Source organism: Strigops habroptila, chromosome 9 (genome assembly GCF_004027225.2).
Source record: "Strigops habroptila isolate Jane chromosome 9, bStrHab1.2.pri, whole genome shotgun sequence".
Taxonomy (NCBI): Eukaryota; Metazoa; Chordata; class Aves; order Psittaciformes; family Psittacidae; genus Strigops; species Strigops habroptila.
The window spans coordinates 11606527-11633521 of record NC_044285.2 but is presented as its reverse complement, the minus strand read 5'-3'; the positions used below and the strand labels follow the sequence as shown (position 1 = coordinate 11633521).

Sequence of the window (26995 nt, the reverse complement as noted above, 5' to 3'; positions counted from 1 at the left end):
TTTGGCATAATGGGGCTGAAAATGTTTATGGAGACATGTCAGTGAGTGATTGGATGGGAACACAACTCTGTCTAAGAAACAAACCAGGGGCTGTGGAGGGGCCAGTCTTGCTAAAAGACTGTATTTTTCTGTTTAATCCCCAGTCATACACATGACTTCACCGCGGAAAGGTCACCAGACAAAGGAGTGCAGTGAACGGGGGCTGAAGGGAGGGATTGTGTGGAAGGTCCCAGCTTTGCCCATGCTGAGCCCTCCACCTCAACATGAACATCTCCCACCGGCGCTCACACCGCCCAGGACCGGCACTGAGGTGCACCAGCGGGAACGAACAGAAATTGCCACAGCACACAATAAGCAATAAAACCTTAAGTTCACCTTCCACCTCTCTGGACACTCGCCCGGGGACCGCGGTCCGTAGCGGGCACCAAAGCACGCTGGTGCGCTCCCACACGAGCACAAGCCGGGGATGGCGGCACCGCGGCCCATCCCGCCCGCACAACCGCAGCCTGAGGTGAAGACCCTTTGGCTGAGCCGGAACGGGCCAGGGAGCGGGGCGGGAACGGGGCTGACCCTGCGGGTCCCGCTGAGGGGAGCGGATCAGGGAGCAGGGCTGACCCCGCTGAGGGGAGCGGATCAGGGAGCGGAGCGGGGCTGACCCCGCTGAGGGGAGCGGGGCGGCCGCAGGAGGCGGATGAGGGTGTGTGAGGGGGGAGCAGGGGCGCGGCCCCCACGTGACCGGCCCGGCCCCGGCCCCGCGCTCAGAGCGGTCCGGGTGCGGCGGGATGCGGGCAGGCGCGCGGACGGCGCTGCTGCTGCTGGTGCTGGTGTGGGGCCGGCAGCGGCCCCGCGCAGCGCGGGCCCAGCGCCCCGCCGCGGACGCAGGTAGGGGCGGGAGGGGTCGAGGTTCCCCCGCAGCCCGTCCCGCACCGGACACCGTCAGCCCGGGGGGTGCTGCAGCGGCCCTTGAGCTGCACGGAACAGAGCTACGGGCAAGACCTGCTCCGGCTACAGCTCTAACCCGCACCACTCCCACAGGGAAGGGAAAGGTGCGAGGATGTGAAACACCTTTGTACTCCATTTTCAGGGAACAGGACGGGTTGTGTCCCTTCTTCATCAGAGTTTCCTGAAGGATTTTTTACGCCGCAGGAGCGGAAGGATGGAGGGATCGTCATCTACTTCATAATTATACTTTACATGTTTTTGGCCGTGTCCATCGTGTGCGATGAGTACTTCCTACCTTCTCTAGAGATCCTCAGCGAATGTAAGTGAACATTCTCCTCTTTGCCCTGTAAAACTAATCCGCTTAGTGCAGAACATTCTCTTTAGAAAAGCTTCATAGTTAAGAGACATAGTTTGGAGACAAAACTAAAGACATTCCAGTCTCTGTGCATAGACTTATCAATACAGCATTTAATTTGATACAATGTATCAATATTATATTGACAAAACCATACTCTGATTACACTTCGCACAGGCATTCATTTAGAATTTGCCTTCCTTGTGCCTGAAGGAAAATCTTGAGAAGTTCCTCAGTATCACCTAAACTGCCAATAAAACTTTGGGGTGAGCACTTGCACATCTTATTAGTAGAAGAGTGGTGGGAACCAAACCAAGAAAACCTCTCCTCTATTAAAACATGCGAATTAAGTACTTTCCTCGAGTTTCTGTAATTCTCTCAATGTACTAGACAAGCTTCAGGATGAACTACCGTTTACCCACAAAAGGTATGGCACAGGAGGGGAAGGAATACCACAGTTAAAACCGTTCTATGAAATCTAATCAACCTGTAATAATTCCCCTGGCTTCAGCAGACCACTGAGTTAAAGAGATGGTCTTGGCTGAGAGATCAGGTTTTCATTGCCAAGAATTAAAAACAATTCCCTAAGGAAAACATTCTCCAGACCAGAACACTTGCAGAAAATGTAAGCTTAAACACTGCTGCAGAGCTGATGTTTTTTATTGATGATAATAAGTATTTGTCAGACTTTTTCCATAGTTAGCCACACGTTCCTGTTCTCAGTGTGCAGAACTTGATCCAGAGTGAGTTACATTTCAGAAACAGTCCACTTACCAGAACAAAAATCTCATTCATTCAAGCAAGACACAGGCTCTTACACTGTCCATACGAAGGGAAAATTTGATTTTAAGATCGCAGCACTGGTTTGAATTTAACTAGTATTTCTGGTATGTGAAGACACAGTAGCATGGATTTTCCTGGAAGATAGACAGACTTGACATGGATCATGTAGCAGTATCACACGTGAGTCCAAGGAACTTTCCCACAATTATTACCCAGCAGTTAAAGCCTGCATACATATGCCTATTTTACATTCTAAGATCATTCCCAATCTCTTGTATTACCAGTACTTCTTTTCTGGTATTTAAACTAATTCCTGTAATAAAGTTAGAAATAAATTAGCCCAGTAAATGAGGCTACATTTTCAATGTACTATTTTACCAATTTCAAATAAATGCATTAACAGTATGAAAGTAAGCAAAGTTCATTCTATTAAACTGTAGCAGCTTCTAACATTATGTACTAATGCAAGTAAAGGGAACAGACTACTGAAGTATTTATTTTTTCAAGCAATTCTTTTGTTCTATCCTCAGGCCTTGGCCTCTCTCAGGATGTTGCTGGAGCAACTTTTATGGCTGCTGGAAGCTCTGCTCCAGAGCTTGTCACTGCTTTTCTAGGTAACAGACATAGGGTTTGACTCCTCAGAATCTAGAACTCTTTTCCTTGTATGCCAAACTGAAACATACCAGAGAGTCATTTCCCTTATAGGAGTCTTCGTGACTAAGGGAGATATCGGCATCAGCACCATCCTTGGATCAGCAAACTATAATCTTCTTGGTATTTCTGCAGCTTGTGGGCTGTTTTCCAGCGTGGTATGTATCAACTTTGATAGTTCTGCTCCTAAGAGCCAAACGGTTATCCTTTCTGATTTGCCAACAAAAGCCAAGAGAGACTTACTATGACAACTGCCAAGTTTATTATTTAGTAGCAAAACCAGCATGTAATCAGTTTTAAGGTAACTTGCTATGAAAGTTTTTAAAAACACTAACTTGTTAAATATCATACTCAAGTCATTCCTAAGAATCTTAAATTTTTACATTATATAGAAACAACATATTGATGCAGCATTTACAGCACTTAGTGAAAGTATTACAGACGAATTTAAGAAAAGTAAATGAATCTGTGTTCTGCAGGTTTCGAAGCTATCCTGTTGGCCGCTGTTTAGAGACTGCCTGGCATACACAATTAGCGTGGCAGCGGTCCTTGCGATGATATCTGACAACAGAATTTACTGGTAAGAGCACAAGTAGTATTGAATTCATGTTGACTGGAGATTAGTGAGACAGTGGTTTGAAAAACAAACAAAAAAACCTAAGCCCCAAACTTCAAGTAGCCTGAACTGCCACTCTCTAACAAATAAACATCCTGTTGGCTTAAAAAACAAAACCAAAGCACAACCAAGAAAGTCACAATGCTTATAAAGATTATTACCTAAACATTCAAACCCTGCATATTTATAAAGTTTGATCTGCATAGGTTTGTCTGTAGAGACTTCACAATTTCTACCACCACTATTTTGGCGTAGCAATTAGTGTTCATAGTTTACTCCTTTTGAGCCTTTATCTGCCAGAAGCAGATCGTGAGCTTCCGAGGTTTAACTCTCTTCCATGAACACTGAAACTCCTGTTGCCTCAACAACTCAGTCACGTCCAGCACAAAGTCTCTGCTGTTTTTAACTCAGAACAGCACATACTATCCCCTCTTTAACCACCACCTGAAGAGTCAGTTTCACAAACATCAGTAAGATGTTGGTTCAGTAAGATCCCCTGGAAGACAGGCAGCTATACAATATACAAACAAGATTCTGCAGGGCAGTGGAATTAATCGAACTGCTGAAAGACATGGGGACACTCATGAACTTTCATGACATCAGCCATACAACTGCAAACAGATGTTTTGGGTGTTTTCCTTTTGCCACTCACACAAATTTTCTCTCTCCTTACACCAGCCATTTTAATGAGTCAAACAGTTGTGGGGTTTTTATACTACATGTTATGTAAAACCTGTTTTTCATTCTAGGTATGAAAGTGCATCCTTATTACTGATATACGGGTGTTACATTCTGGTACTATGTTTTGACATTAAAATCAACCAATACCTCATGAAAAAGTTCAGTCCCTGCTGTGTGTGTTTTACAAAAGCTATGGAAGAGAATGCTGAGCAGCAGCCATTGGTTGGCTGGAGGGAAGAGAGTGGACCTCTAATCCGTCAACAGTCAAGAACAGATAGTGGCATTTTTCAAGATGAGCTGGACTACTCTCAGCTTTCAACAAGCTTGCATGGGCTTGATGAAATCTCTGAAGGTAGAAGTATTATTACAGTTGTCTCTTATACTCTGCATGCCTGTCTGCATCATTTCTAGTAAAGAGCAGATTCTGTGATAGCATTAAGATTTTGTTCACAAAAGAACTCCAGCATAGTATTTAAGTAAAGCATTATTCTTCCCTGGAACATAACATCAAGGAAAATCAGAGTGGTGGTATTTAAATGAAGTTAGTTGCTAGAGGAATGCTAAGATAGTCACTCATTTGTGTCATATTGGAACAGCAGACTTCCATCAGTCTTTGCTGTGCACATTTGAAACTTCCCAGCAATGCTGCTTGTAAAATGCCAAAAGACACACTGGTACCATACTCACACTGTTTTCTTATGACAATGGCAGGTTCATAGCCCAAAACATGCATGACATCAGAAGTATGGAAATAGCTATGATGTGGCTACAGATCACCAGTTTCCTCTTCACTTAGGCAAAAACCAGCAGTTGGTACTTACTTTGGTAAACCTTTTGTGTAAACCTTTATAGAAAAGTTCACCCACCTTGTTTCTCCCCTACTTGACATGGTAACAAAGAACATCTGATTTCAGAGTTTTGTCCAGTGTCATGCAGGTATTCTGTAAGACTACAGCTTGAACTTCACGTATTTTTAACCTGTTTTCAGTATTCTCACAAGTAGATGCCGGTAACATGACTATGCTATGGATTCAAACCATGCTACAATTTAAAATAGCGTTTTTCCTCAACAGATCATCCAAGTGTCTTCACCATGCCTGAAGCAGATATGAAGAGAATTGTGTGGGTGTTATCCCTTCCTATTATTACACTACTCTATTTGACTATACCAGATTGCAGAAGACAGTTTTGGAGGAACTGGTTCATGGTGACATTTTTAATTTCAGCAGCATGGATTTCTGCCATAACTTATGTCCTTGTATGGATGATAACAATAGCAGGTAGGTACCTGAACTGCTGCTGCTCTACAGACTCAACCAATCAAGAGTCACTGAAAAAAACAGTTTTCCCCTTGTGAAGAGTTTTCCTTTCCACAATTAACAGTCAGTTTAGCAACACATACTTTGCTATAAAAACACAACAAACCCAACAAAAACACGTTTGACTGCTTAACATGCCACCTTCTTCCATCTAATGAAAACCACTTTAGAGTTTAGCTGTTTCAGACTGTTTACCAGCACATGAATGAGAATTTGTTTATATAGCTACAAAAAAACCCAGCCTAAATTTAGCAAGAGACAGGTTCATAAAACTTCTTCATTAAGTGAAACGATTAGATACACAGAAATAGACTTGTCAAGCTGAAGTCTGACAAGTAATCCACCAAGACTGGAATTAAAGGTACAGAGTTCTGTAAAAGAACCATTATTTCTATACCTGTATTTTTCTTGAGCACTACAGTTAGAGATTTGGCATTAACTGCCAAAAACATCTCCCACATTTTTGTACTATTTTATTTCAACTATAGCATCACAGGTGTATTAAACATTTTTGGTGTGTATGTATACCTCTTACAAATCTTCATCATAAAGTGAAGTAGTAAAGAACTGCATTGGAGTGAGGTAAGGGGTAGGAAAACTTCTGTGTAAAAACATTCTCTTAAAGGTATCTTAAGGTATTAAAGATCTCCTCGTTTCATTGTTTCTCCAGCCAGCTTGGAAAAAAATCCAGTTTTTAATTTTAAGAGGAAGCAGAAAATAAATCTCTAAACAAGAAAGAAAGGCTACAAAGTGCTATTTCCACATTATAGCTTACTAATCCTACTCAAGTATTCTGCTGGTTCAGCATCCTAAACTTGTTTTCAACTTAAGTTCAATGAATAACTCCTTGTTCAGTGCAGAAACAGACACATTTGGTAAACCTTTGAGAAATTACTAGCAGGTCACTGGATATAACACCCACCAGGTTCACTCCCTGGTCAAATAATTTTCCACTTGTATCTAAAGAGCAAAGTTTTACAGTCTGAACGCTAGAAGCCTTCGAAACCAGATTCAAATGAAAGTTATTGCTGTGCTACAAGACAAAGCACTAATCCATGGGAAAGCAGGTACACTAGAGATTCGGATTGTGTATTAGTGTTAGTCCCCTTTGAACAGTCATCGCAAGCAGTATTGGGGTCTTTGGCCCACTACTTCTAGGTCCAATATATTCTATTTACATGTTAAAACACTAAGTTACACACATTCTATTCAAGTCCAGGTTCTTTCATGAAGAGTGACTCAAAGATTCTATTGTGGCATAACCGCCTATCAGAATGTCACAAAGGTATTGTAACTAGGGACTGAATTTTGATCCAAGAACAAACCTTAGTAACTATTCTGTTGCTAGCAAAAAAACCCACAAAGGAGTACTACTTCTACAAAGATATTGCTACTAATATATAAAATTAACTAAAGGCTAGAAAAATAAAACCATTCTCTCTTTATGTCAGTTGCCAGAAAAAAAACCAAACAACCCTTCACATTAAATAAAGATAAATCTAAAATAAAAAGAAAGATTTAGATTCACCTGAGTTTAGATTCTATTTATAACCTTCAGAGGGCTAGAAAGCACTGCTGGGTACAACATGGAGGGTTCATTCATATTTCACATTGGTTTGCTTGGCATGAAGCATTATTTTCCACTTGGATGGTTTATAAAAGCTGATCTTGTTGGTCCCTCATCCTATAAATCTCTTAAATTAGGAGTGATGGGAGAATAAATACCAGTACACATTCTGCAACAGGATCGCATCAGTCCCTCTGAACCAACAGTTTCAAACAAAAATCTATTTAAGTGACCCAGACTAAGCTGGTAGGTACAGGCAAGCATTGCTGACCTAGCTCCCAAGCACTGCCTCTTACTTTAAGAAAACTGTTCTTATTAGGGTCCACATATTGCAAGTAAGAATTCAATTTCAACCTCCAACCCCCACATCCTAAAAGAAAAATGTATCAAGATGCTTTTAGTGAACAAAAAAGTTTAAGAAAAACTAATTACTTAATAGTTTGAATAGAGGTATCAAACACTTCAGCACATTGATGCTTGTGAACAGTACAACTGCTAAAACAGTTTTGAAGAGCTGAATCCCTGTATTTGAAGTGAGAAGTTAATATGCTTACAGGACATGTGGGGCTGAAAAAAAAAAAGAAGGTGGGGAAAATAAGCTGCTGGTTTAGTAATAACTTAAAACTTTTCTTAATTTAAGCAAGTATTTATCTAAAGAAACTCACACTTGTAAAGGATAACTTGCATTTAAAAGTCATAAAAATTCTGCATTATGATTCTTCCAAATCCAACAAAAAACCTAACTGGAGTGAAATGGTAAAGCCATGTAGTTGCGACAGGATCATAGCAATGATCTTAATGACCCTCCCCCAAGAAAATCCATGTGCTTTTTTCCCCACCACTTTAAAGAGGGTGACTGTAAAGAGTTATTGCTTCCTAAGACTTTTAAGCACTAATCACAATATGCCCAAAACCAGAAAATTATTGTGTTTTCTAGAAGTTGGGGGGGGGGGGAAGAGTAAATTGTTGGATATTTAAAATTCTACTGTACCCAAAATAGAAAATTTGTAATTGGTATTGTCTTGACCACTGGAGACATTCCACTCAGGTCTTCGAGACACTTGTTAAGCAAGATGGTTACTACACTACAATTCCTTTATTATTTCATTGAAGAACATGGACAGGATGCTATTTCTTTGTTGTTGTTCCTAACTACTTCATGGTTCAGTCACTTCCTATTTAGTCAACTAACTGACACATTCCTTTTAAAATTACTGTATGATTACTAATTCTTTCTCCAGCAAACGAAGTCCAAAGCAATTTCTTTGGATGAAACTTAAACTAAAAACATACTTGCATTTTCTAATGTTATTTATCAACTGCAGGTGAAACACTGGGAATTCCAGAGTCAGTAATGGGTCTCACATTACTAGCAGCAGGAACAAGTGTACCAGATACAGTTGCAAGTGTGCTGGTGGCTAGAAAAGGTAAAGATTTTAGTATTCAGACTCATTTCAATGGATGTGTTTAAAAGTTACTATGAAAAATTTTGAGTCAGCACTTCCAGAAATTCAAGAAGTAACTTCAAAGTTTTGCTCCAGATTCTAGAGCTAAAGTTTACTAATAAATAAATAGCTTACCTGAAGCAGCTGTGGCTCAGACATTTAAAAACCTCTCAGAGTATCTCAGAGAAGTATTCCAGATTGGTATGATTTGTTGTTGATGAAGTGTTACACTTTTACTGCAAAACACAACTGTTGGTCTTGGGATTTTTAACATGACTGGACTTTACAATAGACTGTCTAGCTTATTTTAAGTGCAACTGTGCAGATGCTGGTGATTTAGGGAGACCTTTTTAATGCTTGTGGTACCCAAAACCATGTTTTGCAGAATCATGACTACAGTTCTTCGAATGAAAAGTCTGAAAAGGGTGCTCTGTGAGAAACTGAGGGCTGACAGTCTGTTCCTCCAAAACAGTTTGGCAATTTTGTACAGTACAATACAATTACACAGACTTATTTGTATTTTTTTTTTGCAGGAAATGGAGATATGGCTATGTCTAACATTGTAGGATCCAACGTATTTGATATGCTCTGTTTGGGAATACCCTGGTTTATGAGAACTGCCTTCATAAATACATCAGGACCCATAGAAGTGAACAGCAGTGGTTTGACATACACAGCCATTTCTCTTATCTGTTCTGTTGTTTTTATTTTTCTGGCAGTTCACCTGAATGGCTGGAAAATAGATAAAAAATTGGGAGCAATCTGTCTTGCACTATACTTAGTATTTACTGTATTATCAATTTTATATGAACTTGGCATCATAGGGAACAATCCTACAAGGGTCTGTGGTAACTAGTTTTAATCAGTGATTATACTGATAAAAAAAAAATAAAAGAAGATAAAGATCAGTTTCTTCATTTAGTCAAAATAATAATAAAAAAAAAATCCTAACTCCCATTGGGCTCTAAATCTTATTTACAGAATTAAGTCATGTCATTAAAGTAATATTAAGTAGAACAAAAACATCACAGCCTAATTGGAGCCCTTTCTTTTAGAGTCAAGAATTACAGTATGACGACAACACACATGTAAAACCAAAATTCTGGGAAAAAGGAAAAAAAGACATCTAGTTTTTATATTACAATGTTGATACACACTGGGGGGAGGGGGAGGGGGGAGTAAAAATGAGAAGACACTAAACAAACCCCACTATGCAATCTTGAGATTAACAGAGAAAATGGCTTATTTTATTAAAAACAGTATAACCATTCATTTAAACTGAATGACTAGAGACACTTGGCCTAATTTTCCAAAGGCACTGAGCATCCAAAGCTTCCACAGCCTGCAGGGACCTGCAGGTGCTCAGTGCCTCTAAAAAAACAACAAAAATCAGGCAAATTGTCTTTAAAAACCAAACATCGTAAGATTCAGTTAACAAGTATCACAGTATATTAAACACTATACTGTTAAAGGCTGGTGGGATTTAAAAGTTCCTTTTTACAGCTTTTGTAAGCATACAATGTTACTAAAAATGACTTACTAGGATAGAGAAGCTAAACAGACATAGGAATGATCCTGAACACAAAGTTTTAAATTATGCATTGCGATCCAAGCGTACATCAATTTCTCTGCCACTGATTTTTATGCCGTTCATTATCCTACAGGCCTTTTCAGCAGATTCTGGTGAGTCAAATCTGACTGTTCCACAGCCCTTTGATTTTCCATTCTCCATTTTTATTTCTGCAAACATTACATGACCTGAATAAATAAGTTAAACAGCAGTTATTTCAAGTCTTCGGTGCACTAACAACTTAAAGAACTCATCAGAAGTGATAAAAAGCATTTTAAAATATAAACTAGGGGGACACATGAAATTAGCACTTTCAGACTGATGGTATATTCACTCATTCAGGGAAGGTGACACAGGTCAAAAACAGCAGCGAAGAATCCAAATTAAGATCCACCATTTCAAATCTTCCCGTCACACTACTGCAAGATGAAGCGTACCTGTATTTGACCTCAAGTTTGAAACAAAGTGCCCTATAAAGCTAAGGGAAAGTTTTGCATTTCATTTAGAGGCACTGCCGGAAGTGTGACTACTGACAGGCATTAACTGGATTATAGTTCAATCCAATCCACCATGTTCATCACAACAACCTATCAAGCAATCACAACCAGCAGGCAATTTCGTAAAGAAGATGCAGGGCAAAATTAGAGCCTTTGAAACAGTAAAGTTCCCAGGTTAGGAGTGGTGGAAAAGTAGCATGCGCTATTTGACTCCTGCAGTGTTTTCTTGAGATTGGACACAACTCATGAGGCAACGTTTTTATGTAGATATCTTGGTACCTCAGAGAATGGAGCTTATGAGTGTTCACTTACGGTATGTTACAGCACAGCTCCTGAGCCTCCAAATGCCATTATAAACAACAAACCCTTCCCTAAAATACATAGCTTTTTATTTTTGAATATATAATAGAAGGTTGGACTTTCACGGAAAGAAACTGAACATATGGAGACATGGTCTTTATATTTCGTCATGACATGGCACGAAAACAATCTGTTGTTTATATTTGTGCTCATGATTCTTAGAAACAATTCAATATAATTACTGCATCTGTTAGTTGCCAAGGAGATAATGGAAAAAATAATTCTGAACTATGTGAAAATTGCCCACCAGGCAGCTAAGCCTTAAAAAAAATAGAGAACCTGTTTCACTGTATCCTCCAGCTACAAAAACACACATCTGTGAACACCCAAAAAATCTTCACAGTTGAACTGCGAGCTCTCATTAACAATTATCTACAAAGCACTGTATGAAGACTGTCTTAGGTATCAGCAGTATGTTTTGTCTTTTCTGTCTCTCCAAAATAAGACAAGACATCCTGTAACTCAGTTAAAGCTTTTCGTTCTGAAAGCGCATTTTCAAAATGAAACAATCACGTATGTCTACACGCAAGCTTCATTTTTCATTTACTTCTGTGAAATGACAACTTCTCTGAATTGGATAAAAAGAATTATTGGATATTTGCAGAAATCCTTTATCTTACATAAAAAGGGCCTTTATTTCTTAACATAAAGGGGAAGCATTACAGCCTGCAAATATGCTAATCAGGATCGTCTATTTGCATAAAAAACAATCTGCCAGTTTGGCAAAATTACTAACTCTGACTTGATGCAGCACCATTTCTGGAAGTAATGCATAACCAGGACAGGCCCAGGCCCCTGCATGCATTTGTCTCAAAATAAATGCTACACTATATACTCTGTATTGGGCAGAAGATACATAATACCTGCCTCAAAAATGAAAAAGCTCGAAGAGTAATTTTATTAATGGACTAGGTTAAAGTTTATAGCAGATGAGCACTCAGAGCCTACATAGCCTGTACTGTACCTTGGTATCATGTGTTATGTCATGCCTAAGAATTATTTCTATAGCTCAGAAAAGCTGGGGGAACTAAGAAAGATTAGGCTAGCCATCTCTTCTTCAGGGTAAGGCAACAACCTTGTGTTCCTGTCCTTATTGAATGAACACTATATAAAAGTAGTTGATGGAGCTGAGCAGGGACAGGATTCATATACATACCACACTGACTGAATTTCTCCTTTAGCTTCTGCCAGGTCAAGTCAAAAGGAAGCTGGAATAAAACCGGATTATAAATAACAAAGTATTACAAAGTGAAAAAGAGCATGTAACCAAACATGCATGCAAAATAAGCTCATGATTTCTATGTATTCAGATGCTTACATTTCTCACAAATATCTGGTTGCCTTTATTGCTTAATCTCTCTCTCATGCCACTTCCCATTGGCCCAGGCACAAATCCTCGATCAATATCGATGTTCCTGTCCAAGCCTCCACCCATAGCTGGTCCCATTCGATCAAAACCAGAACTCATCCGATCCATTCCCATTCCTCCGGGCATACTGTTCATGCCACCCATTCCACCACCTACAGAGAGAAAGGAAAGGAGGATAACATCAAAATGTTTCTAGTAATAAACACACAAGTATTTTATTTTTAATAAAAAAAAATTTAAATAAAAAAATTTAAAAATGTTTCGTGTCAAGAGAAAAATAACTTTAATAAAATTGCTGTAATACAAAACAACTTCATACATGCACAGTGATTTATGTAGTAGCATGGCTAATATTTTAAGGTGAAGTATTAGAAGATACGACGTGTCAGTTCTAAAAGAAAAGTAAAAACCAAACCGCATCAAGCTATTAGTCACACCATCTAATGAAGTAAAATATTGAACACAAGAATTAAGATTTAAAGGCTGTTCAGTTTTATTAATAAAAATCTGATACTCTGTACCAAAAAGAGATCAAGTAACTGTGGCAACATTACAATACAGATAATTTGGCCATATACACTCTCGTTTATTTTGCTTCGCGCATTCACATTCAGCTTTATTTAATGCAGCCATACCCACACTTAATGACACAATCTTCTAGAGAAAGCATATTTTGCAGAGAACAGATGTTATTGCAAGTACTGTGAAGAACATGGACCTTCCTATGACACATGCAAGCAAATACATTGGTGTATATTATATAAAGAACTAAGATCAATGGCATTCAAATATCCTAGTATAATATTTCTGTATTCATAATTAAAAAATAATGTAAAGCAAAACTATCAACATCATTCATGAGGGACCTTCTTTTTAAGTCTTACGCCTCTCAAGATTGCCACTAGCAAGATTTTAGTTTCTCATCTGCTCTAGCCTGAGGAACTCAGACATTTGCTGTAAGACAAACTCGGCACTGGAGCTTTGCACAAAATTAAATTGAGTGATCATCTGAAATTCCAGGCTTATTTTTTATTTCAATGATGAGAGATTACTACAGTTCAGCTTCATGAAGTTCACACAAATAGCTTTGCCTATTTGTCTTTTTTCTGGAACACGAGTTTACTTCAATCACTTGTCCCTCCAAACCAGAAGTTAAAACCATTTCAAAACTACAATTAAGGGAGAGACTGTATTAGCAAGTTTTCTTCTGAATTTTTACCTCAACAAAACAGCTTTAAAAATTATTAGACTTGCAGTCACATGCAACAGAATTCTACTTCTTCCCACACTGGCAAGACACTATGCTACAAGGAAACCCTCTGATATAATTACATGTACACCATATCATTACATTGCCTATGCATTTATGTTCTATTGAAACGAGTCAACCTACTCATTCCAGATCTTACTGGGCCCATGCTAGGTGCTCCCATTCCTCCTGCAAAAACACCAATCATTGCACCACCTAAACGGAAAAAAATAATATAGTGATATACACTGAAACCACCCATTAGTGACGACAACAAAGCACACACTGATGAAGTACACTGATCTCTATGTTACCTGGCAATTCTTTTCTACACAACACTTTAACATGTGCCTTTATCATACAAATTAAATAGGAAACATCTAGTAAGTAACATTAGTCTCTCCTTCTCTATTATATGATTTAAGTTACTCTGATTTTTTGCTAGCTTCTCTCCCCTCTGACAGTCCACCAGCAGCACAAACATCTTACAACTAACTTCTTCCCACAATGGAAGAAACTGAAGGGTTCATCTTATTTGAACTTCATAGTACAGAAATGCCCCAGTGTCTCCCATTTTTAAGAAACCAATGCAAAAGCTAGGAGATGCTCTCCCAGTGTCTTTCTTTACTGCGTGTGAAGGTGAATTGATGGAATTTGGTCAGGGAAAAGGGAGAAAGAAAGGGAATCAATGCTTAATAAAATCTGTTCATCAGAACCATGGAATCTCCAGAATGGTATCAGACTGATCCTACAGTGGGGTCAAAATAATTCTTTTTATTGAAGTGCTAATATTCAGGAAAGTAATCTCAAGGGAGCTTGTAGAACTGTAGAAGCTCAAAAGAACTACAAAAGAACTACATTCCTGTCACTGCAGAACACAGTGCAGCTGTCGGCTGCTTTTTTCTTGCTTGATTTTCATACCTAAAAGAAACAGGTCAGTTTTTACTTATGGCAAAACAGATCAATAACTGTCATCTTTAGGATAGACACCGTTGCTTTCATATCTAAAAAGGTCACTGCTGAGTCTTCCATTAGAAGAAAACCTTAGCTGTTTGAATTACTGTCTTTTAAAAGGAAAGAAAACCCCAAGTCTCCCCAACAGTCTGAGATCCACTTCAAAAAAAAACCAAACCCAAAACAAACTCCACAACCTGAAAGCTCAAATAATCCTAAGAAGCAAGATTTCAGCTGGTTCTGACCTTAGAGACATCCTTTGCCTGCACCTTCTCTCCCACTCGCGTTATCCCAGTAAAAAACTATATGCTCAGAGATGCTCTATGACACAACCTCTGATTTTTTGGATACTTCAAAATTTTGCCAATTTAAATGGCAACTCCAACAATTCTGCTGTAAATGAGATGTCCTCATTTTTACCAATTGATGCCATAGCACAGTCAAAGACTGTGTTAAGTTGCCCTCCTTGAAAGTTGCAGGGTACTAAAGCCAGATGAGCTCACAGCAGTATCTATTACCTATTATATCTGTACTGATGTACAATTTCCTTCCATTATTTAAGGCTGGAACTAGATGATCTTAAGGCCCTTTCCAACCCAAACTATTCTATGATAATTTGAAAAATTCTTATCTTGTTTCTCAGAACCATGTTTAAATTGTAACACTGCTGACAGGTTATAAGTTGAAGCTTGCTGGATCTACTGAATGAATGAACTCCCACATCAGTTTCTCACAGTAGCCATGTTCACGCATTTCAAAACCAGTATGTGTTACCAGAAAACTCAGAAGGCTATTGCTTGCATGAACATTTATAACTGGCTTTGGATTTTCACTCAGGAAAAAGATGTTTATCCTATGTTGCAAGTAGACAGAGTGAAAGCATACAGCTGATTTCTAAGACACTAATTCCAAGGCAGTAACACTAACTCAACTGACAAGTTTATTACGTTATCACTGCTACACAATTACCAGTGCTCAAAGAGAAGCACACAAGCATTACTCTGTTAGGACTTGCCCAAATAACAAAAATTTTTTTAAAAAGGAAGGAAAGAAAAAGAAACCCCACAAAAAAAAAAAAAACAAAAAGACCCCCAAGTTTTAGACCAGATGAACCAGACGATGGGGAAAGGAAGAAAAATGGGAGGGGGCGAAAGAAAACCTGTCTCCTACAATGCATGCATCCAGGTAACAATACAATAACAAAGTGCAAGAAGGCTCTATTGTTAAGCACTTCCAGGCACATTAAGATAGAAAAGTATCTCATTTGGGAGAACCCAAAAGTAAGAAAAATGAAATCTGTCAACACAACATCATCTATAAACAAAAGCAAGCTGGCTCAGTTAAAGTAGAGGCAAGTAAAACCCACTCTGATCTGCTCGAGCTTTGAAGGCAGGAAGAAAACCGAGGGCACCAGAATTCATGGTTCCCAACCAATGCTACCTGATTTGCAGTAAGAACAGTTTTCCAGCACGCACTTACAAAAGCAAGCTCCTGGAAGTTACAAAGGTGGTACATGGGCAGCTTGTTCAGGATTACCAGAAGCACGTACTTTAATATCCAAAAGACTTAGTACCTCGCAAAGTTAAAAGTATGAAGCTAAATGCTTTCCTCAAATAGTTTTGTTTCTATTTTACAGATGGCGGGGGAAGGGGGGACACAACCAACCTAAAGACCCACTTCATTCTCCACCCTAAGCAACAGCCCTCACAAACACTCGAATTACATCCTTAATGACTGGAGGAAAGGGGACAGAGATGACCAAATGAAACCGAGTTCTTCTAGTAAAACCCTTCCAATATTGTGCTGCAATTTGCCACAGGAAATTTAAGTTACCATACCCATCCTTCCAAAAGAATCTCCAAAACCACGGTTCAAAGCCATTTCACCACGACCAAATTCTCTGTCCATGTTTCCTCCCATTCCACCACGGAACATCTCTATAGAAAACAAAGCACAAAAACCATCTAAGCTGATGTTCACACAACACTTGTTTCACAGCTGCTTGCTTAAATAGAAGTGGGTTTAATGCACAAGTCAGAGACACTTACTAAATCCTTCACACCCATGCCACTTTCCTATGCCTCCATTCATGCCAATAACAGTATTTCCTCTGAACTCATCTAAATCACTCATCCCTAAAGGAAAGGCTTTTAATAAATAAACATTAGCAAACTAATAAGTGTACGGGCACAGTGTTCACCTACCTCCCATTCGGTTAACTCCAAATCCTCCCATATTAGGCATTCCTTCCATTCCACGAAGTCCAGCAAGTCCTGTAAAATAAGGAAGAGTGTTTTCTATACAATATTTTAATAATACTTAATGCAAAGAATTTCACAGCACGTACCGCCTCCCATTCTGTTCATTCCGCCAAATCCTGGACCGTCTATTCCCATACCTTTAAACCAAAACCACAAACACCATTTAGAAGACAGGAAAGATCCTAATGGATTTTAAAAAAACCACAGACAGTTAACATCTCAACAGCACACTATCCAAGATTTGCTTTGTCAAGAGTATGTCATTCTTCCAAACACAGAAACGACAATTTTAAACTTACAGCTCTGTAAAACTTAAAAACAAAGAACATAGATTTACCTCCTGGACCCATGCTCCCCATTCCACCGCCCATGCTCAGTTGTGTTGCACTGATGGGCTGTCCACCTGGTCCAAGTCCCATACCAATACCACCAAGACCACCTTGAAAAACAACAATAAGTATTACCAGAAGATTTTCCTCTCTATCATAGAGAGACCACAGTAAGCAAAAGTACTACTGAACAGCTCTAAGACTCTATATCAACATATATTAAGTGCAAGAAGTAGAAAGAGCGTGCACTCACGAGGCAATTGTGAAGTTTTGCTGTCTGCAACACGGAAGTCTTCATGAGGAACTGATTTGTCATCCTGAGAAAAAACAGTGATGTTATGCCATGATCCTTTCGGTGCTTTAGCAGAGATGGGCAAGGTAGAAAAAAATGTAAGCAACTCACCATTTTTACATGCATAGGTCTATCGAACAGGAATTGTCCATTGAACATAGCTGAAGAAATACAAGTCAAGGAATCTAGCTACAGAAGACAATCTAACTATTTCAGAAGAATCACTGTAATAACTTACTTTATTTCTGTACCATTTTTAGGGCCTTATCTTTCCTCACCTAATCTTTACAAGGTCAATTCAAAGGCCAGAGGAGATTATATGAGCTATTAGGTATATAAAAGTTTCATGCATGTCATATTCCCACATATTTTAATCTTCTTCAACATTAGCAGGAAAACGTTTTCAGACTACAGCAGTAAACCCAGTCACTATCAAAAATGTAATCTGCACAGTATTAAACTCTAGCCCCTATATACCAGCTACAAGGCAAATAACCACCATCTGCAAAACTACACTATCAGAAGCCATTCTATTTGATCAATTATTTTTCAAACCCAAGGATACATATTGCTTGAACAGCTTCGATTGCTTGTTCAAAGGTAACTGTTCCCATCCCTCGACTCTTGCCATCCTTATCTTCTTTGATGTCTGCACGCTTTACAGTTCCAGCAATGCTGAACACCTCCTTCAGTTTCTTCCAGCCAACTTTAAAGTCAAGCTTACACACAGAAATAGATTAGTGATTTTGGTGCACATTTCTGTTCTGCCATTACATTTGGACGAGATTTTTCTGCCTTGTTGTAACTCTTCAGCTTTACAAAATGCTTGATATATGTAAATAGTAAGGATTTTCTAATATACACACACTGAAACCAAGTCCAAAAATGTCAACTAAAAGCAGCAATTTGTACTACATATATGTATTTTACTTTAACATACTAACATTGGGAAACAGATGGGTTCTTATCAAGAGCAGCTCTACTCCCATAAGTCCTCTTGCAGACATAGTAGTCTTTTGTGCAAATAAAGAAGTTAACAAGTTCCAACAAATATAATAGCTTAAGTTCATCTAAAGTAACTAGCAAGATAAACTGAAGTGTGTATTTAATTAAAATAAGAAATGCAATTACATGTAATGTAATCTAAATACATATCCAGCATTTTTACTTAAATATACTAATTGTGAACTAATTTCCAATTTTCTCTTTACATTAAAACTGAACTATGCAGGAATGTCAGATGCTTTACAAAGATCAAGTATTACAGTTATAAAACACAGTTTTAAACTTACATTAGCAACAAAAATAGTGGACCCAAGCCTGCCTCCCTGCAAGTTACTGATAACCTCAGGAGGAATGTTCGGATTATTGAGAATAGAAGGTGGTAAATTCATTATTCCAGGTGCCACATCAGGTCCATGTCCTGCTGGAAACTGTCCTCCTCCACGCTGTAATGCCCTACGAGCATGTTCACCTTCAGGATCCTGAAACATGGGCAAAAAATAAAGCCAACTTAATCATCAAGAGGACTGACAACAAACAAGAAAGTACTATTTGAAATTCTACATAAACCCATCAAAATTATCAACCAACATCCTTGTCCGTGTCAGAGGGATCAAGAACTGAGTTAGCATGGAGACCTAATTCCCTCACCTCTAGAGGTGGGTCCTTTCAGATGAGGGTTGAGGCATATTGGCAAAGCACTTGTTGAGGAAGCGTGCACTGCCACTTCACATGCTGTACCTAGCCTACGGACAAGTAGAAGAGATTTCAATCTAAAGGACTGTCAGTCTGCCACCTTCTTCCAAGAGCTGAATTCGTTTAATTAAGCTTTTTTAAAAATTTATTAATGCCAAGTTGCAACAGGACAAAAAGAACTGCATCAGGCACCATCACACAACACTACAATAAAAATGTTGACATTAATTTTACTCTCCAGTCAGCACAATTTCTCTACTTCCAGCCCCATTTTTGCACATATGTAGTAGTCTGATACTCAGCTCGTTCTGCGTTGTATTTTGAAGCAGGTAAGCAATGTAAACATAGAATCATTTAGGCTGGAAAAAGACCTGATGGCACTAAGGTAAGAATATGAAGTTAAAGAAAAAGTTGTTTCAAAGAAAAACAATGTTCGATTATTTTGATTTCAGGACATACTTGTTAGCAGTTGGCATAGTATCAAGAACTTCTGCAAGCCATCAGGCACTTCAGCCCATTAAGAAAATGTCATTAAAAAATTAAACTGGAAATTACAAAGCAAAAGATGCTCAAAATGCTGTATTGTCATCTCAGTAGTTATAGTATCTTCACTATTGCAAATTAAACCCATAAGCAATAATCATACCTCTTTAATATTCAGGGGTCTTCCACTAAGATCGTATTTGTTCATAGTGTCCAACGCTTTCTTAACAAATTCTTCATCTTTGAATTCAACCACACTTAGAGAGAACAAAGTACAAAGTATTAAAGTAAAGTTTAAAATGTTACAATTAACAGCATGTTTGCATAGCGGTGTGTTTCTACACACATATAAAAAGAAACTTACCCACAACCCTACATCCATGATGATTTGTCATCACATATAAAGAGAGGGGGGGGGAAAGAAAAAAGAAAAAGACAGTCAGCACAAATGATAGATCATTTAAGATTCCAGTTAAAGATCCCAGCTCACTGTTAAATAACTATTCAAGTTATTTTCAGCTTCAAAATCCGTAATACATGCTCTTTACTGGTAGCCAATCTGAATTTATCTTACTTTCTCAACATACATACCTTTCAAGTGCAAGAAAATACATTATCTTTTATTCTCTTTGAGCCAAACCACAATTGGAAAAATGCCACACAGATCCATGTAAGGACAATTGGGGAGAGGAAGGTTGGGGGGGAAGGAGGGCAGAAAGAAAATAACTCAAAACCATAACCAAATGCCAATCGAGACACTCATTGTGTCATTAAAAGCTGCCCACTGACTACAGAGTTCAAATCTACCTACATCAAGTGTACCAGTACGATGAACAAGGAGTCTGCATACCTCTTCAGTATTACTAGCATAATTGAGAAATTACTTGGTAGGAAAATAACCCTATTGACTGCACCAGTATCCTTCTAATAAAGAGTTGAGGATTGCTTTAAGTAAAGCAAAGCTGACAGCATGTTTTAGTTTTAACAAGCGTTAAAGCAAGTCATTTACAACAATTGATACAACCTCAGTTAAGACACAAACCTGCACTTCTCATGGCCTCAATGCAGGTTCAGAGCTACTATTGGCCCAACTTTTTACTACTTTTAAGAAGACAAAGGAGCTTTAACAATCTTCACTCTTAGTGCCTCATTGCTGGCACTCTCTTGGCTACTAACCATTTCCATCCATATGGTTTTAAGAAAGCAAATACGTTAATCCAGTGTTTAGAGTACCAACCAAGCAACGCTGTCAAATCAGGCACTTCAAACAGTATATTCTTAGCTAAAATTTTATACTTATTGGCCCCAAGAAGAGAATACTACACTAACAAAATTTAAATAAAATCGCTGGGTTATTGAACAACCTTTATATGAAACAGATTTGTACCAAAACAAAGACATTGGCTAAAAAGAAGAATTAACTAAATGCCATTTGGTAACATTTACGAAAGTATTTTGTCCTTTACAGCCAGCTAGTCTGAGTTGCATGGAAGTGTCAGACTACTTCTAATATAGAATCCTCAAGGCTATCTTAATGAAAATCGGTGTAAAAATGAAACTTACTTTCCAATAACTGGTACAAGTATTATACAAAAATAAAACTGCTGAGGAACTTTTAAACCTCTAGCAGATTGTTGCCCACGGCACTTACCCTTGATTTTCCTTCAGCATCCTTAAACAGCTCCACGTATGTAACCTCACCAACTACATAAGACATACAAAGGGAAAATACCAAGAGACAATGCATTTAAACACCAGTATCTTTCTTTACTGTGCCCCTGTGCACAACTCTACAGAAAAGCACCTATTATTCACCAACAATCAAAACCAGACCAACGTACCTCCTGTCAATGGCTATATAATTTAGCTAATTTTCAGAAATATGCAGCAGTCACATTCTCAAAAGCTAAAAACAAACAACTATATTTAACCTAATTCATACTACAGATCATATTTTGGCCAGTATGATATAGTTGGTGAACAAATTCAGATATACACCCTTAACCTAACAAATGAAACGCCAACGTTCACTGGAAAGTGTTACATTTATCGTCCTACTCACAACACCTGTTTTAAGGTGACTTTCTTTCTACCTGAATGTCTTCAATCATACGTTTGCCTTCAATAATAACCAAATTTACACGTCAAATATTTCACAGCAAGCCACTCACTTTCTAAAGGAGGAAGTTTCAGTAAATAAACCAATCAAATAGTCGCGTCACCTTACAACAGATAAACCAGCAGTTACGGGGGGGGGTTGGCATTTTTCACAGCCTAAAAGCCAAGTGTGCTTTGCATTACTTTTGAAGAATCAATTTTTCAAGGAAAACACAGAACTAACTTTTTACAGAATTCATGTATTAGCATTATTTTACCCCAAACTTAAATAAAATAAAACATTTGGGGTAGTGAGATTACTCTAACAGAACTGCAACAATAGTAGCGAGCTTTTAATACAAGTCTCCAGACAGTCATGGCAGTAGTGACAATGCAGACAAAGTTAATTCCACAGCCAGATTCCACCAAAGAAATACAAAACAACTTTTGAAAGACGTCCTTTATTATTCATGTTAACACACTAAATGTGTTGCTTAAATACAATAACCCTTAAAAAAAACATCTACAAAGACTACAACTAGACAAAACACAATCTCTTTAAGAAGTCATGAGGTCATGCATGTACTCTCTACTGTCACACTAGAATGGCAGAAGATTGTAAGCACTTCATTTACCCATCCTACCCTGCAATGCAATTGTCTCAGATGAAAGAGGGAAAAGGGAGATAGATGTACCAAGTAAAGGCCAAAAGGAAAAAAAAAAGCCAAGTCAAATCTGTGTGGCTCAAAGGACATATACGTTGCATTTAAGTTCTACCCCTTTCTACGTAAGGTGTATTATAAGGAATAAGTTACCTTTCTCTCGCATAAGATCTTTAATAGCTTGCCATTTCATGTCATATGGGATGTTGCTAATAAAAACTCTATTACGATTAATAGCCTTCTTCTCTCCAGTGCCTGCATTCTTGTCCTTTGAATAGGGGTGGAATCTATTCTTGTTTCCAAGAGAAGGGATTGCCTTCGGTTTTGCAACATACTTTTCTTTAGCAGGTGCTTTCTCTTCTTTTGCTGTCTCATCATTACCCCTACATTAAAAACACAAATCCAAACAAAAAATATATTAGTTTTGTGTTGGATCATCAGACTTATACCTCATATATATATATATAGCTGTATACCTCCTATGCTATTAGAACTCCCAGGATGGCAAATGCTGCTTTTCAAATAAGGAAAAAATAAATTCACGTTACCAGTCTAATTCCAAAATATGTTGCTTTAGCTAGGACAAAAAGTAATGTTATAATAGATTTATTCACTACTGTAAGTGAAGAAAGTACATCTTGCTGCTTCAGTTACATTCCACTTCCATCATGTCTGTCAAGACTCAGCAAGACAGTGCTATGAAACTACTACAAATGGGCAAAATGGAATGACTCAGCTGAAAAATGAGCTGCAGCACCCATGATTTGGTGCTTCAATAATTTTCGCATCAGGCTCGATTGCACGATATTCACCACCACAGAAATGAGAGTTGAAACAGTCTAACTTATGGAAGGAAATGTCTTAAAGAACTGTCAGAAGTGATTGTGAACCCTCCTTCTTAGATTACATCACTATCTTTACAGTTTCCCCCACATCTCAGAAGGCTTAGGTTTTAATCTTATTTTGACACTTTGGAAGGTTCCTGGTGTAAAATTAGCTGAAACAGGCGTTTCAGTTTTACAACCACAACATATGGCAAGATCACTGATTCTGATTAACTGAAAAGAGTATTTTCAGCTCCCTGCACTGTTATTAACAAAACTGCGAGTAAGTGGCAGTCTTGAACCCAACAGCACATGAAAGTAGCCTTTCATGAAGCTAAACGTATTACCTACTCCAGCTTGGGCACTTGTCAGGGAGGAATAAATTCAAATACATCCATATTTCTCAGACAACTTTTCCCCAAATTTTGAAGTATTCAAATGATACAAACTTCACAATCCTTGTGTTTACAAGTGGATCAAGAGAGAATTAGCAACTGAGAAACTCACAGACACTCTATTGGGCCAAGTATTTGTAAAATTTAAAACATTCAAAGTCAACACCACATTATCTGGTTCAAGCATCCTCCAGCTTCCCCCCACATCACCCCTCCTTCACACCACCATCCCGTCTGTTGTGGCAATATAATTGTTGTGTGGCTGTGTAGTGAAGTGAAATGAAGGGAACAATACACGGAACTGGAGGGAGCCAGAGGGAGAGAAGGAAAGAGCAGAGTATCAGGTTTTGAGTCAGATCAATCCTTTCCAATCCAGCCCCATTTGCAAAAGCAAAACTCCTGCCCAATTAGACTCCTAATAAAATCCGAGTTATTCCTTAAATTTTAGGATTAGAGCAATGGATCCTCTTTAGCCTTTTAAGCTCTTTCCTGCTTAAAGGATTATGAAACAGCCTCTGGGTGCTCAACGTAGTGCACAGGAAGAGCCAGGTCTTCAAATATGGAATCCACAGGCTCTACAAAACCTGGCTGCGCAAACCAGTAAAGCACAGCGGATACGAGTCTGGCATAAACTCTGGGAAGCAAGACAACGCTTCACCTAGTCTGGGGATCACAGTCAGTCTCCTGAAAATAGAGGATTATTTAAAAAAAACAATCCTTCCTGCAAAAATCATCTGCAAAAACCAACACAGGCCAGTGAACCAGCTGGAGCCAGAGGTCCTTTTGTGGATGCAGCTCTTACCCTCCTCCTTGAATATTAAAAATAATTTCAATCAAGTACATTCAAAGCAATGTGATGTTAGTCACCTGCAGAGCACAGAAAAGACAGTCTCGAAAACTATGAATTGACATATTCTTGGGGGAAAAACAATAGTAATTTCTACTCCTTAGCTTTTGTATCAGCATATAACTTGATGCATTTCATTAACATGCCTGTGAAATCACTAGAAAATTTCTCGGGTTAAAAAGAGATGTCTACTTTAATTTTTATTTTTTTTTAAAAAGGCATAAAAAAGCCTATCCTCATAGATTAGAAAGAGCAATCCTTACCTTTTGAAAGACAATGTCTTTGAACTTCCATGAAGATTTGGAAACAAAAGACAAGGTTTCTATATACAAAACTAAAAGCCTAAAAAATAATAAGCACGAGATAATTCAACATGAAAGCCCTAAAAGCTGCTATTTTTATTAAGCAAACTTCTACTCTCCTCTGCTCACAAGTGTCCATACAAATAATGAGATCAGCAGAGACAGAAATGCAGGAAGTCCACATGTGATTCCAAAGCACACAGATCAGTTCAGCTTTGTTATGCTGAACAGTTCCACTCCCCAATACAATGAGCTTCGGGAAGCACACAAGCTGAGACCAAGATTCCTCTTCAATTTAATCCGAGTGCTAAGCAAACCTGGTTACTGAAACACTTCAAAAAAGAAGCACATTTCACCTGCTCATTGACAGCTTAATCGTTTGTACACAGGTTTTGGGGCAGACTGGAAATTGCAGTGAAAGAACAAGATCTGTAACTCTGTTACCAAGAACTCTGTATTACTTTCAAACTACAATTGTGATTTCTACCACACAGAATGACTGGGATTTTTCATTTGCTTGCAATTTGGTTCAGAAGCAAAAGAAGAAAACTGCTGACAGGAGGAGGGATACAGAGAAATTGAGTCATTATTTTTACAGTAACGACTCCAAAAGTCAATAAAACGTTATATGCTTCAACTGTGCAAAAGGTTCACAAACTTCCTGTAAAAATTTATTGTAATTTGTGTAGTTTGGAAGCTGAGGGCCAGGCTTCGGGAAAAGAAAACCCATAACTGCTGTTTTATGGTAATATAAAATTTATAACTTGTAAACTATTTGCATTTCACAGGGAGTCAAGTAAAGGCATGAAGTATGCCTTTATTCCTCCAGCTTTATATTGAACTTGATCCCATGTGCATTTTTCAAAACCAACGGTATCAGACTGGGCTGCTTAGAACACGTCAAAACTTCACAGCTCTCAACAGCTTTGATAGACTTCAACAGTAAGTCTACCATAAATGTATCAGAATCGTCAGGGCTGGAAGGGACCTCTGGAGATCAGCTAGTCTTCCCTCCAACATCTGAATGAGATTAGGAGACTGAAATTACAATTATATAAGGCCAAAAGCTGGTTCACGTGAAGAGTGACAACCCTCAAAGCCTGACATCAAGAACAACCAAACACATAAAAAGTTAATCGCAGCAGTGTTCTAGAGAGGTGGTACTTCCAGCTCACCTACGCTACATTAAAAGTCCTTTTAGACCTGCTATATAAGTCAGTTTACATATTCCACGTATGACCACACTACAATGTACAAGGAAAGTTTGTGTTTGTTTGCTTGTTTTTAACAAGTAAATCGCTGTAAGGCTGTTTTACCAATCTCACTTAAACGAAGCTTAGTTCGAAGGCTTTACAAAACGCACCGCTACGGTAAGAATCGGAAACGTAACCACCACCACAAACGAGCCCGAGCACCTCTAGGAACGCATCCCGTGAGAACTGGCCTGCCCAGAGCGCGCTCCAGCAGCGTGAGGGCTCACCCCAGCGCAGCCGCTGGCGCTCAGCCCCTGCCCGAGGAGAAATTTCCCCTTGCCCCGCCACCCCACCGCCCCAGCCGCCCGCCGCGCACCGGGGCTCCGCGCTCGGGCCGCGCAGCACTGAGCGACTCCAGCCCCGGCGGGGGAGGAGCCCGGCGGGGCACGGGGAGGAGGGGACCGGCCGCCCTGCCCCCGCCGCGGCCTAGGTGGCCCCGCCGCACGCCCGCGCTGCCCCTCCGCCGGGCCCAGCACACACATTTTGACGCCATTAGCGCTGCCTCCGCTGCTCTCGGTCACCGCCGCTGGCGCTGCTGCTGCCGCCGCCTCCTCATCCCGCGGCGGCTGCTGTTGCGGTGGCGGCTGTTGCTGCTGCTGCTGCGGTGGTTGTTGCTGCAGCGGACGGCCGGCGGCAGCGGCCTCCTCGGCTCCGCGCTGCGGCGCGGCGGGCGCCGCCTCGGGCTTGTCGTTCTCCGCCATTTCGTGGCCGGGCCACAGCCCCGCTACCGCTGGGTTTCAAAAGGGCCCGGAGCGCCTCGGCCTCGCCGCGCCGGCCGGGACAAGTCTCGCGAGAACGGGACTTGCGGCGGAGGGAGGGCACGCGCTAGGCGGCTTTACGAGTTGCCATGGCGACGCCGGTGGGCTGCCGGGCCTGCAGCCGTCACGGCCGCCGCACAGCGCGGCTCCCGCCCCGGCCGGGCTCAGGCGGTGCTGCCCGGCGCTCGGGGCTGCTCCCGGGGGTTCAGTAACTCCCATCCCAAACAGGCGATCCCCTAAATGGCGTTACCTGTCGCGTGAAAATCCCCTTGAAACCAACCTCCTCTCGCGGTGCCCTGCGACCCCCGCCCGCAGCCCGCGGGGCCCAAGGCAAGCGGGGCCCAAGGCAAGCTGGCTGGGGAGCACAGACACCTCACAGAAACCAGCTTAATAAAGCTTACGAATACCTGCAAAGTTGTAGGGTGCTGACAGTAAA

At 39.8% G+C, this 26995-nt stretch overlaps 2 protein-coding genes across 7 annotated transcripts; one reads left to right on the top strand and one right to left on the bottom strand.

Moving 5' to 3' along the window:
* Window positions 1-432: 432 nt before the first annotated feature.
* SLC24A5 (solute carrier family 24 member 5) lies at window positions 433-9286 on the top strand. Of its 2 annotated transcripts, none has more exons than XM_030498708.1 (9): window positions 433-511; window positions 1085-1261; window positions 2611-2694; window positions 2786-2889; window positions 3211-3311; window positions 4097-4380; window positions 5102-5308; window positions 8240-8341; window positions 8893-9286. In XM_030498708.1, the coding sequence occupies exons 2-9, from the start codon at window positions 1195-1197 to the stop codon at window positions 9213-9215; spliced, it is 1272 nt and encodes a 423-aa protein (XP_030354568.1). In that variant the 5' UTR covers window positions 433-511; window positions 1085-1194; the 3' UTR covers window positions 9216-9286. The 2 variants fall into 2 exon arrangements, with proteins under 2 accessions (XP_030354568.1, XP_030354567.1); XM_030498707.1 differs by lacking the exon at window positions 433-511 and adding an exon at window positions 767-882.
* On the bottom strand, window positions 1940-26597 carry MYEF2 (myelin expression factor 2). 5 transcript variants are annotated; one of them, XR_003993365.1, is made up of 18 exons: window positions 26282-26597; window positions 22334-22563; window positions 21073-21125; window positions 19786-19793; window positions 19585-19678; window positions 18533-18724; window positions 17806-17959; window positions 17352-17401; window positions 17202-17265; window positions 16957-17058; window positions 16706-16756; window positions 16563-16631; window positions 16197-16295; window positions 13549-13620; window positions 12105-12307; window positions 11943-11994; window positions 2764-2917; window positions 1940-2214 (listed from the first exon to the last, which is right to left on the bottom strand). XR_003993365.1 is itself a non-coding variant. In XM_030498706.1 (17 exons), exons 1-17 carry the CDS (start codon window positions 26500-26502, stop codon window positions 2841-2843), a joined length of 1791 nt encoding a protein of 596 aa, XP_030354566.1. In that variant the 5' UTR covers window positions 26503-26597; the 3' UTR covers window positions 1940-2840. The 5 variants fall into 5 exon arrangements, 4 of the variants coding, with proteins under 4 accessions (XP_030354566.1, XP_030354562.1, XP_030354564.1 ...); XM_030498706.1 differs by having other exon boundaries at window positions 1940-2917; XM_030498702.1 differs by lacking the exons at window positions 1940-2214; window positions 2764-2917 and adding an exon at window positions 2971-10117.
* Window positions 26598-26995: the final 398 nt, after the last annotated feature.